General features: G+C 39.2%; 1 protein-coding gene across 1 annotated transcript in view; it reads left to right on the top strand.

The window, feature by feature from the left end:
* NKAIN3 (sodium/potassium transporting ATPase interacting 3) overlaps window positions 1-16,719 on the top strand; it is a gene marked incomplete at both ends in the record, with an annotated part of 370,023 nt that overhangs the window by 282,764 nt on the left and 70,540 nt on the right. Inside the window, one exon of the mRNA XM_084279754.1 lies at window positions 778-975. Coding sequence (XP_084135880.1) covers window positions 778-975 — 198 coding nt within the window. The remainder of the gene's footprint in view (window positions 1-777; window positions 976-16,719) is intronic.

Genomic DNA, 16,719 nt, shown 5'->3' with positions numbered 1-16,719 from the left:
TAAAATGCAGAGGCATTATATATACGTGTGTGTGTGTGTGTGTATCTGTGTGCTACAATACAGCTGGTACCTGTTACAGTAGGTTCAGACAAGCTGATCAGACAAGCTGTGGTTGACGCCAAAGATGATTTGAGTGAAGAGAGTTATTGCATCTATTTTTACACCCAGATCAGTTCACAGAAGCAGGTTTCTTATCTAAACCATGGTGATGGCAATCTCTGTGGGGGAGGAGAGGAGAAAAGAAAGCTAGGTGCTTGATGGGAGACAAACCTGAATCTTTGGCAGCTGCAACAGTCTGCCTGGCTGTGGTCCTACTTAAAATAATAGCTACAAATTAGAGTTATTACTTTAAAAACATATGGTAGAAGTTTGGTTTAGATTATCTCTGATGCCATGGGTTAAAACTGTCTTTGTTGCCTATTAAAAAATTAATGCTTAGGTCACATTCTAACGAAGTTACAGTGAAATTCCCTTTCAGGCTGTAAGTCCATGGAGATGTAGGATATGCACTGTGTTTTGCACAGTACCTGGCAGGACAGTTCTTCTGCCAGGCAGAAGCTCCTATGCACAATTAAAAAATACACAATAAGTGTTAGCAATTTTGTGTCTCCCTTCTAATGGTCTACTTTCATGTTAAAATTATTGGGCTAAGTGGGAAGGCAATTTATTTATCTCATTTTCCTTTTTAATAATTTAAAACTTCTTTTATTTCCCTTGCTTTACCTTAAATAATGCTAAATTAGAGATTTTCACAATTTTTCCCTCCCTATCTCCTAGGAAACGGATCTCATGACCTTTAACATCTCAATGCACCGCTCTTGGTGGCGAGAACATGGGCCCGGCTGCATACGAAGGGTCGTGCGTCCTTCTGCCCCTGGCATCCTAGAAGATTACTCCTATGTCTCCGTGACAGGCTGCATAATTGATTTCCAGTACCTAGAGGTTATTCACAGCGCTATCCAAATACTCCTCTCTGTAAGTTCCCATTTCTTTTTGTACTCAGAGTCCAGCATCCCTCTCACATGCAGCCTGCTGTTAATTGGGTGTCTTTCCTGGAAGAGGGATGTAGTAGTTGATGGATAGATAGCAGCACAGATTTTCAATTGTATTTAGAATTAGAAAATTATATTTGTGTTGTTAAAATGAGCACTGCTCTTCTCTTTCCTTATATCCTGTAAAGCTCTGTACAGGCTTTATCCCTGTTCTGGCCTTTGCTGGGACAGAGAAAATTACGTTGGGTTCTTGTCTTTCATTCATTCTCAATGTATAACAAAGGTGAGCAGATCTGTCCAAATAAATTTACCTAAACCTTTCCGAAGTTCACAATCAATGATGGTATTTATTCAGCCCTGAATGTAAATATATTTTATATTATATGTGTCTAAGTGTCTTCCCAAAGTGAGATACGGATGTAACACTTGAAAAAGGTCAGAGGAGTATTAGGAACTAAAAGTATTCATTTATATTTAACTGTGTTATTTTCCTTTCCTGGTACCCAGCACTATCAGAATACTTTCCCTCCGTGATCCACATTTTGTAGTTGTAATACCATTCAAAAACTGCAGGTTGGTATAAAAATCCTACAGCACAGGGAATTACTGGGGCTGGATGAGGTGCTCTGGGAGCAGCATTCCAGTCTTGCACACAGTCTTTCCTCTATCTGATGGTTGCTTCTGCTTGTGATGAAAAGCTTGTTGGGCATCATCTGCATATAATCTCTTAGAAGTAGCAGCTCTTTCTCTACATGGCTGTGTGTAGAACATAGCAACCAGCCCACAGTGGGAGGGTGCACATATGTTTGATGTCTGGACCTGTTCTGAGAATGTAAGTACTGGTGGCTCATGGTCCTAACTATGACCACTAGTGCTTGTCAGCCAGTGGGAGAAATTTCAATTTTTACATTTTTTTCAGTATAAGGACATTTCTCTTTTAAAAGAAAAAAAAATAAAACCAACGACAGTGTATGTGGGTATGTCTTTCAACCTGTCCAAGTGTCTAGAATGGAATAGTCTAAAAGTTTCTCTGCCTTTTGTAAGATGTCAAGTGCTTTTTACCTTGCTACTGCTTTAATCAAAATTTGAAAAACTTGTATGTGTCAGCAGTAATTCATGAACTTCTACTTGACAATCCAGGTCTGAATCAGTGTGCTTGCTTAGTGCGCCAGTGACATCACATGCACCTACATAAGCCATGTGTCTGCTTCTTATCTATCAGCTTCTGAAGCACCAGTGACATCGCCAGTCCCTACACAAGTTTTCTCCTCACTGTCGTTCAATCAGGCAGCAAAGACTTTGAGGCGGGACCTTTTCCAGAGAAGACAAAATTACCTCCCTTGAGGCCCAGCCCTGTGTATGTCAATGTAGCTTAGAATGTCTCTGTGAAGACGGGCCTTGCGGAAGCCTCTTGCAGACTGCAACTGCAAAGCCCAACTGAGTGCACCTTCCCTACTCGTGTGGAGGCCTGACACAACAAGCAGGTCGCTTCTCCTATGAGCTCTTGATTTGCAGTAAATGCCCCTCATGAATGTGGTGCCGTTCTCTCTGCCACAGAGTGCCTGTATGAAAGAAACTGAAATAGGCTTGGATTAAATGGAGAAACCCACAATTTTTTCCAATACTTCCTCACTTCTATAAGAAAAAATGTATTGTGTTAGAAATTTTTCTAGAGCTCTTGTGATTAAAAAAAGATTTTACTTTCAGTGAAAATACAGCTGGTTGTTGAAATCAAAAGCTGTTTTATTCTGCACCTATCAGTGCTGTACAGTTCTGGTCAAAATTTACCGAATTATGGGAACCCAAATATTCATATTCGAGTAGTAGAATTGAAATATTGAATATATACAAACTAAAAGAAATATGAAAATGGTAAAGAATAAAAAATATGCAATAATTATAAAGCATAGGATGTAACAGGCCTATCTTATGGAGTGACTGATTGCTTGGAACAATCATAAATAAATTCTGGATACAACTCATTGCAGGCTTGACTGTGAATTAAATAGTTGCACATTTCAGGTACTGCTTTGGACTGATATAAACAATGTTTAAATTAAAATCCCATAAACAAAGCAAGGTTTTCCTTCAGTCTTATTATCTTGCTATCCCATCTGTGACACATTATGATTAGCATACCATGACGTTGTACTTCAGTTTCCATTCTGAACTGTAGCTTAAGCATGTCTAACTTACTGTCACACAGGACAGAAGTCACCACTGAGATTATCAAACTTCTTGTAGTTTCCTCCCATTTTCTGAGTACTGTTAAACTGAGGAAGTTCCCATTCAGTTTGTATACATAACTCCTTTCCTAATTAGGGCACCAATTTCAATCATTAGTTAAAAGGTTGTTTAAGTTGTCTCTTTACGGTACTGAAGAGTAGTAGACTGGAAGATCCTTCTTTTTTTCTTTTCCTAGTAGCTAGTCCTAAAAGTAGCCTCTTCCTTTTTGGACCTCACAGCCTACTTAATTTTCATAAAATTTTTATGCCGCAGTAGTAGCGTAACAAACCATTTTACAGTGTAACAAAAGCTTTATTGGCATAACAAATCATTTTATCATGCTAACCCTTGTCCAAATGACTGGGAAAGGGAGCACTGCCATTTGGTATGGAGTTAGGGCCTCTGTAAGAAGAAATCCCTCCAGGGGTGAGTACTGGATACCTGTCGAGATATATAACTTACCAGCAGCAGTTCTCCATTTTTGAAAGGTGACTTTTTATTGAAATCTTTTTTTTTTTTTTTTAACTAGTATAAAATTTTTATACGCACAGAATGCTGCAGCTGTGAATACATTAGATCCCGCTTCAGGGAATAGGGTCAACAGTCCTTTATTTAATTCTTACACAGTAAAGCTCTTCTTGTATTTGCTTTATGGTTGTTTCTTAAGAAAAGGTACCTTTTATTGGTGAAACAAAAACTTTGTATCTTATTCTGGTTCTGGGTGGCTATTGAAGTGATTGGGGGTTTTAGGTGTTGAGCAATTCTTTAAACTGGGGGAAATCAAGAGAAATATGAGAAAGAATGGGATGCAGTTTAGAGCAAAGAGAAATTATATTTAAATTGTGTGTTTAAAATCTACATTCATTTTATGTATAGGTCACAGTACATGTTATTTTGATTAATAAATCGTTCCACACAGCACCTTTAATTTTAAAATGCAAGGCAGATTAAAATGCAAGGCAGATTATCTACTGAAACCTTATTTTCCACTCATTCTCACCACTGTATGGAAGACCCATACCTAAAACCTAGACCTCTGAATAGAGGAGGGAAAAAAAGAAAAAAGAAACCCTAAACCTGAAAAGACACAAAACATTTAAACTATTAAGCATGTTGGTGCTGACCAAATGCAGGATATTTTGAAGAAAAGTACTGGTTTACTTAGCAGAGGTCCAGTAAAGAATGATAAGGAACACTCACAAAAAAAACCCAAAAAGCACTTATGGAGAGTCATGTGGTTTTCATTACACTATAAAGCAAGGAAAAGATATGAGATATAGAGAGATTAAGAGTATTGAATCTTTTCCATAGTGATGTGAAAAGCAGTGAACATACCTGCCTGAGGTAAAGTTAGGTGCTAATCAATGGGGAATATCTTGTCAGTAACACAACTAAGCACAAAACATAGCCAGAAAAATATATTACTTTCTGCAGAATATAATAAAGTTGTAATATCACCAATATAAGAAAAAGCATTCCTGGCAGCCAAACTGGGAGTTGCATACTGTGTTCACAGTGTATCTGAACAGTTCTCCTGCAAGGTGGACAGACTACATATATACCCACAAAATAAACGTTCCAAGGGAGCCAGCTGGCTCAGAACAGCTCACATCTCCACTAATCATCTCCACTTCGTTCAAGCCCCCACTGGGAATAATCCCTGGGATTGTTCTCCTGACCATAACTGTGCCTGGGAAGTGTGCAGGGAGAGTGCTGGCTGCAGCAGACCAACCTTATGCCCACGTAGCAGGATGGGGGATGGCAAGCTGATGCCAGGAATGCTCCCAGGCATGCGGGAAATCCCTCCGATTGATGAAGCCAGGCAAATGTCCAGCCACGATTTATTCCTCAGAGCAGACTGAAGCAGGAGCTGGCAAAAAAAGGCCTTTTTAACTGTAAGGGTGTAGAAGACCATGATTTATACATAATTGGATTTTTTTAATCTCTGCCAGAGAAACTAATTGCCTACCATTTTGACATGGTAGAGTAAGGTGTATTTTCATGTGATACCTGGTGGTTATGGTGACATTTATGACAGTACTTAATGTCAGGCAATGCATTTTAGACTGATCTCATGAATTGTTACTCTTGTTAATATCCCCTTTTGAGGTTAATTCTGTTGATGATGAAACTAGAAACAGTGGTGGGTTTCTATTCGGGGACCTTCTTTCCTTTTAAGCAGTTTTACCACCCTCATGCAGGTATGTGTTAGCATATCCAGCCCTGCATTAAGCAACATATACCTGCTTCATGTCATTTTTCTGCCACCTTATTCCCAGCTGGAGAATGGGGCATGGAGATGAGGCTTTGTATGAATAAGCACTGAGTTTCTGTGCTGTGTCTGAATGTTGTTTCACTCTTTAACATATGACCTCTTGATGTGCAGACAGAAAAGAAAACTGAAAACACCTTGAATGTGGGGTACAGATCTGCAAGGCTTGATATGTTCTTTATTTATTGTGGGAGTTCATTTATATTTGGCCTCATTCTGGCCCCCAGGAAAGTATTTTGTGTTAAATTGTGAAGTGAAGATGCTAGCAAAAGCAGCAAGGTTGCTTTCAGTCTGGTTTTAGTCTGACACTATTTCTGGTACCCTAGAGACCATCAGGGACAAAACCATTTACAGAGTCTGAAGATAAAGAAGTTAGTCTTCCTTCTGTATCAGCTGCCTTGGTCTGCAGCATGTAATCATTCTGGTACAGGAACGGATTCAGTGTGGGTACGGCAGTGTGCCAATGTGGACGCAGCTTGCATCATTGCATAGTGGTTAGATGACTTCATATCCAGGTATGACTAACTACGACTCTGCATGCAAGAGATCAAAGAATCATAGAATCATAGAATTGAAGGGGTTGGAAGGGACCTCAAGAGATCATCGGGTCCAACCCCACTGCCAAAGCAGCTCCCTAGGACATATCACTCTGATAGGTGTCCAGACGGGTCTTGAATATCTCCAGAAATGGAGACTCCACCACCTCCCTGGGCAGCCTGTCCCAGGGCTCTGTCACCCTCACTGTGAAAAAGTTCTTCCGCATGTTGATGCGGAACTTCCTGTGCTCCAACTTGCAGCCATTGCCCCTTATCCTATCCCCACAGACCTGAAAAGGGGCTGGCTGATTCCCCCTGCATCCCCTGCTTAAGATAACTATAAACTTTAATTGACAGTACCACATGTAAATGGTCACCATCTTCCAGGATTTGAATTAGACAGCAAGACCATACAAAATACATGTCCTGAGCAGAGGTCTTCTCAGTGCACCTTTCAGTTACTGAAGCTATAAATAGTGCATACTTTCCGTGTATACTTTCCATATATACCATGATGAGACAGCTTTTGACTGTTTCCAAGGATGGAGACTCCACCATCTCCCTGGGCACCCTGTGCCAGTGCTTGGTCACTCTCACAAGGAAAAAGTGATTCCTGATGTTCAGAGGGAACATCCCGTGTGTCAGTTTGTGCACGTTGTCTGGTCCAGTCACTGAGCATCACTGACAACAGCCTGGCTCTGTCTTTTCACCCTCCCTCCAGGTATTTCTATACATTGATGAGATAACCCTACCCTTCTGTTCTCTAGGCTGAACAGTGCCAGGTTTCTCAGCCTTTCCTTACAGGAGAGATGCTTCAATCTCTTCATCATCCCTGTGGTCCTCTTCTGGAGTTTCTCCAATATGTCTATGCGTTTCTTGTACTGGGGAGACCAGAACCGGAATCCTATGACTATTACTTTATTACAATACCACTCTAATCATGAATATTCTTAGACCTGTCATCCTTACATTTACAGGTTGTCCTGTTTTAATTATCCAGGTAAGATGAATTCAAATGTTTTGAATTTTTGTTGCTATTACTTTGCTGCTATAATGATGTTTCATAATGCAATTATGCTTGTCATAAAGATCATTAGTTCATCTTATTTTTGAGGAATTAATTCCTCTCACTTTTTCTTATGTCTCTGATGTCTCCTCCTCAGAACACACACAGCATCGCTTCCATAAGGAAATGAAAAACCATATGATCTGATTAAATTATTTCTGGATGTCTGTCACCAGTCGGTGCCTCATGCTGACCCAATGCAATTGCCTCACTTTGTGAATTATTTCTGCCATGCTGTCTTCAAAGGATCTGTCAAATGTTGATTGTTTAATATGAAAATAAATTATGACATTTGGTAGACTTAAATTATTTTTTTTCATCAGAAAAAAACAGAACTTAATTAACAAATGTATTTAGCACAGCGGCCATTAAAATGGAAGTTATGAGTCCTGTGTAAATAATTTGTCAAGGCAAAGATTGTGACTACTGAGCTATAGAGACACCAAGGTCAGGGTGGTGCCAGTGACCTAATGAAGTTCAAATCATTGACCAAACTTTTACTACTGAGCCATAAATTTTAATCCTTTTAGGGATTATTTGGATGGTTCTTCCTCTATCCCCAGTGTTAAGATTGCCTTCTCATTTGAAAAGCTCCAGGAGCTGCTCTGTAAGAAATTTCAAAGCAGCTTTTGTCCCTCCCTTCAGGTAGCCAGAGCTGTGGTTTGGCTTGTATTCATTTACTGTAACAAAAGGGCTAACGATACCAATATATAACATGGTTCCTCTGGGGCACTGCAGCAGCCCCTTTTTTCCTATTACTTATGGCCTTGTTATTTTTAGAATTAAGCAGAAGAGGATGCTAGGAAGCACATCATGTACGTCAGTCTGCAAAGAAAATCCCTGTAGAAACTGAAACCAGTGCTCAGCCAGGTTCCTGGCTCTCTTTCCATCTCCTTGAGTGACATGTGAGAAGTTAAGAAAGACGATCAACATCAGCATGTGATAGAAAAACATTAGGTGATTTAGTGTTAAGGGCTACAGGAATGGTACATGAGCAAAATGTAGTTGTCCTGATAATATTACAACTTTCCTTGATTTTTTTCTTGCAACTTTTTTACCATTTTTGTTCAGGAAACAGTTAACAAGTCTCCTTTTCCATAATAAACAATTACAGAAATGGTATGGAAATTTTACTTTCCATTTTCTGCAGAGCTGAAGTTCAACATTACTCCAAAGAGAGGATGAAAGATATACTTCCTCCTCTTCATCATCATAGCCAGGAACACTTGTCTCTTGGTCACATGAATAGTGAGTTAAAGTGAGCTGTTTGCTTCTCAAAGATCATTAGTAAGTTTAGAGTGATCACCAGGTGATTGAAACACAGAGGGATGTTTTCAGCTGGAGCAATGTTATGGAGTTGGCCTCTGGAACAGGCTGCAGAGAAGGTGGCTTGTGTAAATGGCTTTTGACATACTACTCCATTCTTTGTAGTAGCTGGCTTATTGTATTTTTGCAGCAATCTAAGTTTTCTGCAGTTCCTCCAGTGTTCATGGTATGCAACCATGGATGGATACAGCGCTTAGCCAACATTCCACCTTCAGTGTTAAAAAAACATAGCCAAGAGAAACAAAATTAGCAAGAGACTCTGTCTTCACCTGCATTCTAGAAGTGACCTTGTCCTTTCTCATTAGATTTAGTTAGACATTATGCATGGTAGTGTGTAGGTAGTAAAATACACAAGTATATTTGTCTAATTACCAGTCTGGGTCAATAAAGCCACTGCGTGAGACGGAATCAAGAAAAATCTGTGCTTTTTTCATCTCAGTTGTCCTTTCCAGGGACATCTGCTTTTTTCAAGCAGCTCATTTAAAAAGAACTGAAGCCATGGATATTACAGTTACTTGCATGGTCATTTATTCATTAACTGTTACGATATGGATTTGGGAAAAATAGGCAACTTATGCAGTGCAGCTGGCTGAAGATGAGGGGATAGGGGACTTGCGATACAGTAGTGCATTAAGCACTTGCAATATAGTAGTGCCTTCACCTTGTCAACTAATCGATGCAAGATCTAAATTGTTCTAGACATTTTGCAGCACTTAATATAGATTTGTTTTCCATTTTACATGAAAAATACTATGGCATGTTTTCAATATTGTACCAAAATTTCAATGAAGTTGTGTGTAGGTATTATGAAATATTTTTATTTACATGAAAAATATTGAGAATGAAAACAGAAGTCAGTTGCTTATTTTAATTTTTTGAGTCTATTAAGATTTCATTAAAAATTATGCAGAAATACTGGTAAATGGGCGGTTTGGAAAACAAATTTTTCCTCCCTTCAACTTCTGCCCAAAATTACCTCCCTTGTGGAAGGAGCAGTGTAACAGACTATGTATCTGCAAGTTAGTAACTAATTCTCAGTCAGGTACTTTCATTCACATCCACATCCAGTGTTTGCAAGTTAGCCTGAACTGACACTGAGCAGGGAACAGTAGAGGGTTGGCACATAGTAAACACAGTGATCACTGTTTCCAGTGCAAGGCAGCATCTCTGCAAACAGGTAGGGGAGGTGGTGGAAGAAGTAAGGACATTCTAAAGTGCCTTGGCAAACTTGTATGCCTGCACACTACCTTTAAAGCAGAGCAGAGTGCTGAATGCAGCACTAGGAATAGGGAAATTGTAAGAGAAAGTGAAATGGGTAACAAAAGATTAGCAAATGAATTTTTTTTTTTTAGAGAACAAGGAAATCCAATATTTTTCATTTGGAAAAAGTAAACTAGTATCTCGTTTGTACTTTAAGGATAAGTTACTTATTTTTTATTTTATTGTCTGAAGCTAGTTTGATAGCCTATCATTTCCTGTCCTGGAAATTCAGAAAGCCAAGGTGTGGTGCTCCCAAGGATATTTGTTTTCATGCCTCTTAGGAAACTCCCAAGCTTTCAGCAACCTCTGTGGCAATCAATTGTGATAGTTTCCTCAGAATTTGGAAACTAATTCGTAGCTTCCTGCCAAGCTGAAGTTCAGGGCAAACAGCTCTGCTCTGTCTCCAGCCATGAACTGCATCAGGTCTGCTCCAGTTGGAAAGCTGATAAACCAATCAAGGAAATGAACTCCTTCTCTAGGCTGTGTTTGTGTGGAGATGGACAGCTCTGGCTGAATAGGCTTGACTTTGTTGAGGGTTTTTTTTATTTCCAGAAAATTCAATTCTAATTGATTTTTACATGCAGATGTGCTCTTAAATAATGAAAAGGTATTTTACTAAGAGGGTCTAATTCTTTAGCTTGCATCTGTACATGGAGCGTAAAGGATGCAGGCAAACCTCACGCAACAGTCTCGCTGACCCTCACAGCAATAGATCTGTGCTCACTCCTCCTCACCAGAATAATTCCTTCTGCATATCCTAGCTGATAGCCATGTGACAAGACTTTCTTATATAGGGGGAAAAATATTCACTGATTAAAACCCACCTCCGTGCAAGCTTCCACTGACAGGACATTTTTCTTTTAATCATGTACTGAATTCACAGCCTAGCTCTTCCATTAGAATATGTTGCCTGAATGTGACCTGACTGCAGAAAGAATATTTCTTTTCTCTCCACTACCGTCCCCAATGATTTGCAAGGCTGTCTGTTTTGTCCTAGGGAAATATGAGAAGTCAGAACAGGGATTTCACTAAACAAGCAGTGAAACGGCTCATACTCCTCGAGCTTTGAGGGAATGATTTGGTTTTCACTGAGGAAGAAAGTCAGCGTGCATATGTGCTCCTTTCAGAACAACTCACAGAAAGACAGACAGGGTTTTGTGGAAAAATGTAGTTTGATTTAGGAAGATGACAATGCAGAGTAAGCTTTTAAAAGGCCTCTGTTCTGTAAATGCTGCCTTCATGAGTATTTATAGGTAATGCTTCTGGCCCAAATGCTGTAATATATCTGCATATATTTGACTGTTCTTTGTTCACTGTCTAGTATTGCAGAAACTGTTGTAAAACTTCTTTTAACTGTTTCCTTTATATTTCTGCAAAGCAGAGCATGGGAATCCCTGCAGGTGTGAGGTATGTTTCCCTGAGACCTGCCTAAGTGATGGGTTTGGAAATAGGGTATGGAAATTCATTACTGGGCTGTTCCATCCTCATCTACAAATACCTGCTATTGGGTCTCCTGTGGAAGGTGCTGGGCATGGATAAAGCCTGTGACATAGCATGTAGGGAAAAGCATTGAGGCTATATGTAAAGTATAATCCACAATAAACAGTTAGCAGGCAGCAAAGTTTAGGTGACAAAGAGAACTGATGCTTTACAATATTACAACAATAATTGTGATAGAATTTGCCTTCATTTTGGGGGTGTTTTTTTAGCTTGGATTTGTTTTTCAGTGCTTATCAGGCTTGCCTAAGGGTGTGAGCACCTTTAATACACTTTTATAGAATAAAAGAAATGTGTCTCATGTCATGGAAAGAAAACTGACGGATGCAGGTGAGAAGAACGGTAGTTGAGGTTATGGCTAGGAATAAGTATTGTAATGATTTTTGTGTTCTCTGAAGGTTCAGAATAGGTAGAGATTGAGTGAAATGGATGCTTGAGGCGTTTCTTTGCTGTGGTTTGATTATGATTTGAACAAGTAAGATTGCTAGTGGTCTTGAAAGGGAGACTGATGTGAATTACTTTCAAGCTTGTAAGTTTTTTCTGGTCTCAGTAGCTATTCTAAGAGCACAAAATCACCTTGAAGTAGAAGTCTGAAAAGAAAATTTAATTTCTTCTCACCCTTGTATATTATGTAGAAGGCTTCAGTTGAAACAACTGCCGACATGGAATGACAAAAATGATAAATAGTGACATTGCTCTATAATTTGGATGTTCATCTGAATCAAAATGATAATCAGATAAATCAGGTGTTGTGAAAGGCATCTGCTAGATCTCTGTCTGAATCTATAATATAGGTGAAGATTTTTCAAGAAATCTTTCCTAGTGATGTAGAATTTTTCTAGCTTGGCTTTCCATTACCTCCTAGGTGAATTCCTACTATGTAGACTAAGTTTTTCATTATTGCTGCTTCTACCTTTCCTCTTCCTGGGAACAAGATTTCACCAAGATTTTACTTCCTGAAGGTACTGTCCCCAGACCAGCCTCCAGTGAGATAGTTTTGTCTAAGTCCAGGAAGCTTTTAATTTCTTTTCATTCTCTGCTTTATTTTCCTGTTTTCCTATTTTCTCTACTACGTATGCAAGAGATCTGGCTTAAATATATACAAGGGCATCTTGCCTCACTGTCCTGACTCTGTCATTCCATTAGGCAACTAAAATCAATTTTCTTAACATTTTGTAATGGATACAGATGACCAGGAATCGGAGTGGGTTACTGGGCGCCGTGCTGTACTGAGGTTTCCTGTCACTGCCTCACATGTAGGTGCCCAAGCTAGAAAGTGAAGCATTGTTTTCTGGCTTTTCTGTTCATTTCTAACTTCTTTTGCTTCCGTTTATCTCACTTTGTCTGAAAAGAGTGCCACTTAGAGTTTAATACTAATAACAGATACCCCAGACCATTTCACCTAACTTGGTTTAGAAAGCAATTTCAATGATATTACTAAAACTTTTTAGTACAGAAAAGGATTACAATTAAAAAAAAAAAAAAAGGAAGGTAACACACAAGTTTACTGAAGTAATTTACTTCAGTTCCCTTTAAAGGTCCTCTAAAGATCCCTTTCCCACCAAAAAGCAGAACATCGTCTGCGACTGTTGATGTTTCATCTCCCCTAATGACTTGCCCATCTCTCCCTAGAGCCTCTGGACCCTCAACGCCCGGTGAGGCAGGGGGGAGCACTGTCATGGGGCTTGCCATGGGCACATCACATGACATGCATTCAATGAAGGCAGCTTGCAAGGAAGGCAGCTTTACCCACTGCATTAAGGCTCAGCTCTTCACTCTTTCCCTGTCAAAACAGAGGGAAGGAAATACAGGATTCTCCTTATTCTAGTTATGTCCTTGATACGTTACATACCAATGCTTTGACAGTTTATATTGCTAACTCAGTTCTAAAACAGATATACAATGAGATGGATTTAACAGTGATAAATAACCCAGTTTTAATACGATGCATAATCCCAGTTCATGCTTAAATATTACAGTAATCAGCAAAGATTTTACTAACATCTTCCCCCCTTCTTCTGTTCAAAATACTTTTTCTAACCACATGTCAGTATGTACAGGCACTGTTTAATGCTCAGTCCCTTACAGCCACAAGACCCAAGAGAGATCTTTAATTCAGCCCCCTAACTTTGTTATGTTAGCCCAAGACACAGGAACAGCCTCTGTGTAGGAGAATAACAACCCAGCATCAATATTAACAGTCTACGGACAACATTATGAATGTCTGATGACAGTATTGTCACCTTTTTTTTTTGTGATGAGAGAAGATTTTAACTGAAGTTTTTGGTTTTCTCCATATTTTTGTGGGGTTAATTATTTTACTTTTTCCTAGAACTAGCACAGAACTTTTTCTTTATCACTTTATTACTTAAAAGCTTGTAAGAACAACAATCTGGAATAGATTAAATTGTTCTATTGCTTTTATCTAAAACTAAACCAAATGAAGTTCCTACAATTAATTTATCTGCATAAACTATATAGTCATGAGTAGCTGCCAAATTCAGCAGATATTTGAAGGTTCCACTATATTACAGAAGGTGGTGAGTTTAGTGTCCGTGTGAGCAGAAAATGAACCATTAAACTGCTTCTTGACCAAAATCAAACTATAATAGAAAAAGAAAAATCTCTATGCTCCACCTGTTATTATTAGAGAAACCTAGAAACCATGTTTAATTCACTTGCAGAACCAAACCCTAGGCTAATTTAAAGACATTTCAGTCTTCAGTAATAAAAGTATCATTATCTGTGTCATCATGTTGTTCACTGGTAACATGGACCATATCTGCCTTGTTCTACCAAGCTTTAACAAGTGACCCTGCGTAATCATTTACCAACATACAACTTGGGAAAGTCCCTTCCAACTGGAAAGCTTAATAGATGTAACATTATTATCAAATTTAGTGACTGTCTTGAGAAATTTTACTATTACAAGTCTCTTTTAGGCCTTACCTTTTTAATTTTCTTGTGCAAATCCAACATAAATGATGTAAAGAGGTGACCTTAAAGAGAGTTTGCTGTACCAGAGGTTGTATACTTTTTCTAACCATGAAAACTTTTCTAATACAAGCTGGAATACTAATACAAAAATATATTGATGCAGTATAATGTGTAATTATCTTGATATTATCATATGATATATAATTAATAATAGTAATAATATAACCATTACTAGAAGTCTTATCTAAATGCAATAAGATACGATTTATTAGATTCCAAGCAAAGAGCACAAAAGACTTTAGTATCTTTTTAATCTGCTCATTTTTTCCACAGTTAAAGTTGAGTATGAAAGTCATAAAAAGCAGTTCACCATTTGCTTTCTGTATTGGTCATACTTATGAGCAGGATGTCCTCATGTTTCCCACACGCTTGGCGTGCATTGCAGAATTCCAATAACCCAATAGGGAAAGAAAATGACTTTGAACATCGCCCTCTGTTTCCCATTGTGTGTGAACATTAGCATCACAGTTTTGGTGGCCACGTTTGTCACCATTGCTGAGCACAGCCTAGGTTGGGGACTAAGCATAGGAGCTCAGGTAAGCAAACTCATCCTGTTTGGATCATGCAGAGAGAGAGATGGGAAGGACATAAGCACCAAGGTGTGAGCCGTGCCAGCCACATCACTTACCCTGTGATGGCCAGCATTGTGCCTTGGCCTGTTTTATTTACTCCTGCCGTGTAGCCCATGGAAGTAGGAGTGCTGTGGAGATTCTTTGCTTTGTAATGATCCACCATTACAAATGGGACATTTGTGTTTCTGCCTCAGACAGTTACAAAAATCAATTCAGGATTTGGTATTATTTTTTTTCCTCCTTTTTTCTTTTTCTTTTTTCCCCTGTTCTGCTATTTTGCACATTGTATATCTGTTTTTTATTGGTTCAAGGAAGCTACACTGGTCAGTTATGAGACACAGCCCTCACATTAATAAGAATTCATACTTCACCTCCAGAAATTCCTGAGGAAATATACTCAATTTCACAAGAATGTGACTGCTTGGTACCATGTCAGTTTATTATTTCATATGAATGCACTCTCCAGCTCCTATACGAAACACGGGGCAGGAGGGGTGTCCAATTTACTCTTGTAACTGAGTGGGTGAAAGTGTCAGGGGTTCACTTTTGTGTTTTAGCCTTTCAGAATTTTTTCTTTCTTTACTGATTTGTGGGTTTTGTCCCCACACGATGGAGATGGGACTCCATGAGGGTCTGTAAACAAAAGAATAAATAACACTGAAATCTCTCAGATGCTTGCTTGTCATGTTATTGGCAGATTCTCATACCTCCAGGCTAAGAATATTTTATAGCCACTGGTGTTTTCTCCTCTGGTCTGTTAGTTGCTGTCTAGAGGTGCAGCTTGGAAATAGCTGATGAGGGATTTTTCTTTTTCATAGGGGAGTCATTCATTTTTATTTAAATATTGTAAACTAACACCACTAAAACACACCACTATTTTCACCAGAAATAATTCCAGTGAATAAATGGAAATATACGGTTGTAAAGCTGATGCAAGTGAAAAATAAGCCTCCAGGTGCTCATTGATAAAGAATTTATATAGGAAACAATGAATAAGGAGACGATTGCCTAGACCTTACTGTTTCCAGGACTTTCACATATTTCCTAGCAACATTATTGAACCTATGACACTCATTACAATAAGTAGTATGTTTCTAGATACTCATTTCTTTGTAGGGGTTTACAGAAGGGATGGAAGTCATATTCCCATCGGTTAGGAGGTGTGCATCCACACCTTTGCTGTATGAGGTGCCTAATTTAATGAAAGACCAAAGGACTGTCCCCAGGAAATATTTATATTTGTTTCTAACATATCAAGCCCTCTGAGTCTGAGCCACATCATCTAGAAGAAGGCTTTACTCACTTAAGCCACCTCTAACTTTCATTTTCATGAAATATTTTGAACAGAAACTACAATGAAAAGCACATGATCTGTAAACCCCTCCAAAACAGCTGTTTTGCTTCCAAATATTCTTGAATCAATATTCTTGACCTCTTTCCGGGGTTGGGGGAAGTAGGGGGTGGTACCAACCTTTCAGTGGTACGTGTCAAGGTGGGGACTGCATCTTTTGAGGTCTCCTTTAGAGCTTGAACAGAGATAAATTCAAATAAGGAATGGAGAGAGTTGGCAGATAAAGAGGCACCAAACATGTCTGCTCCCTGTCACCTGGGAACATTTTATCGACGAATGAAGGAATTTTACAGCTGGTGCCATTACAATTCTCTCCTCCTTTGGGCAAGCCACCCCGGGCACCACAGCAACCTACAGAGCCTGCAGCTGGGCGATAAGGAAACTGGGGCAGACTGCTTGCTCTCAGACCCATTTTTCAGGATCAGGGACCAGAACAGGCAAAAATGTCCTGTGGCTGGGAGTCTGACCTTGCTTTTGTCAACACCTGCATTGCAGGCAGAGTGACAATGACTGCCACGTGCATCAGAAACAATTACATTCTTCTTGCTGCTCCCTGCTTCAAGACCAACACCTGCTCCACAGATTAGGGGCCCCCTGGTCTGCAGAGAAAGAATTTTTGAGCAT

This window comes from Gallinula chloropus (genome assembly GCF_964237585.1).
Source record: "Gallinula chloropus genome assembly, chromosome: 2".
Classification (NCBI taxonomy): Eukaryota; Metazoa; Chordata; class Aves; order Gruiformes; family Rallidae; genus Gallinula; species Gallinula chloropus.
The sequence above is the reverse complement of the archived record's forward strand: the minus strand, read 5'-3'. Positions and strand labels throughout refer to the sequence as shown.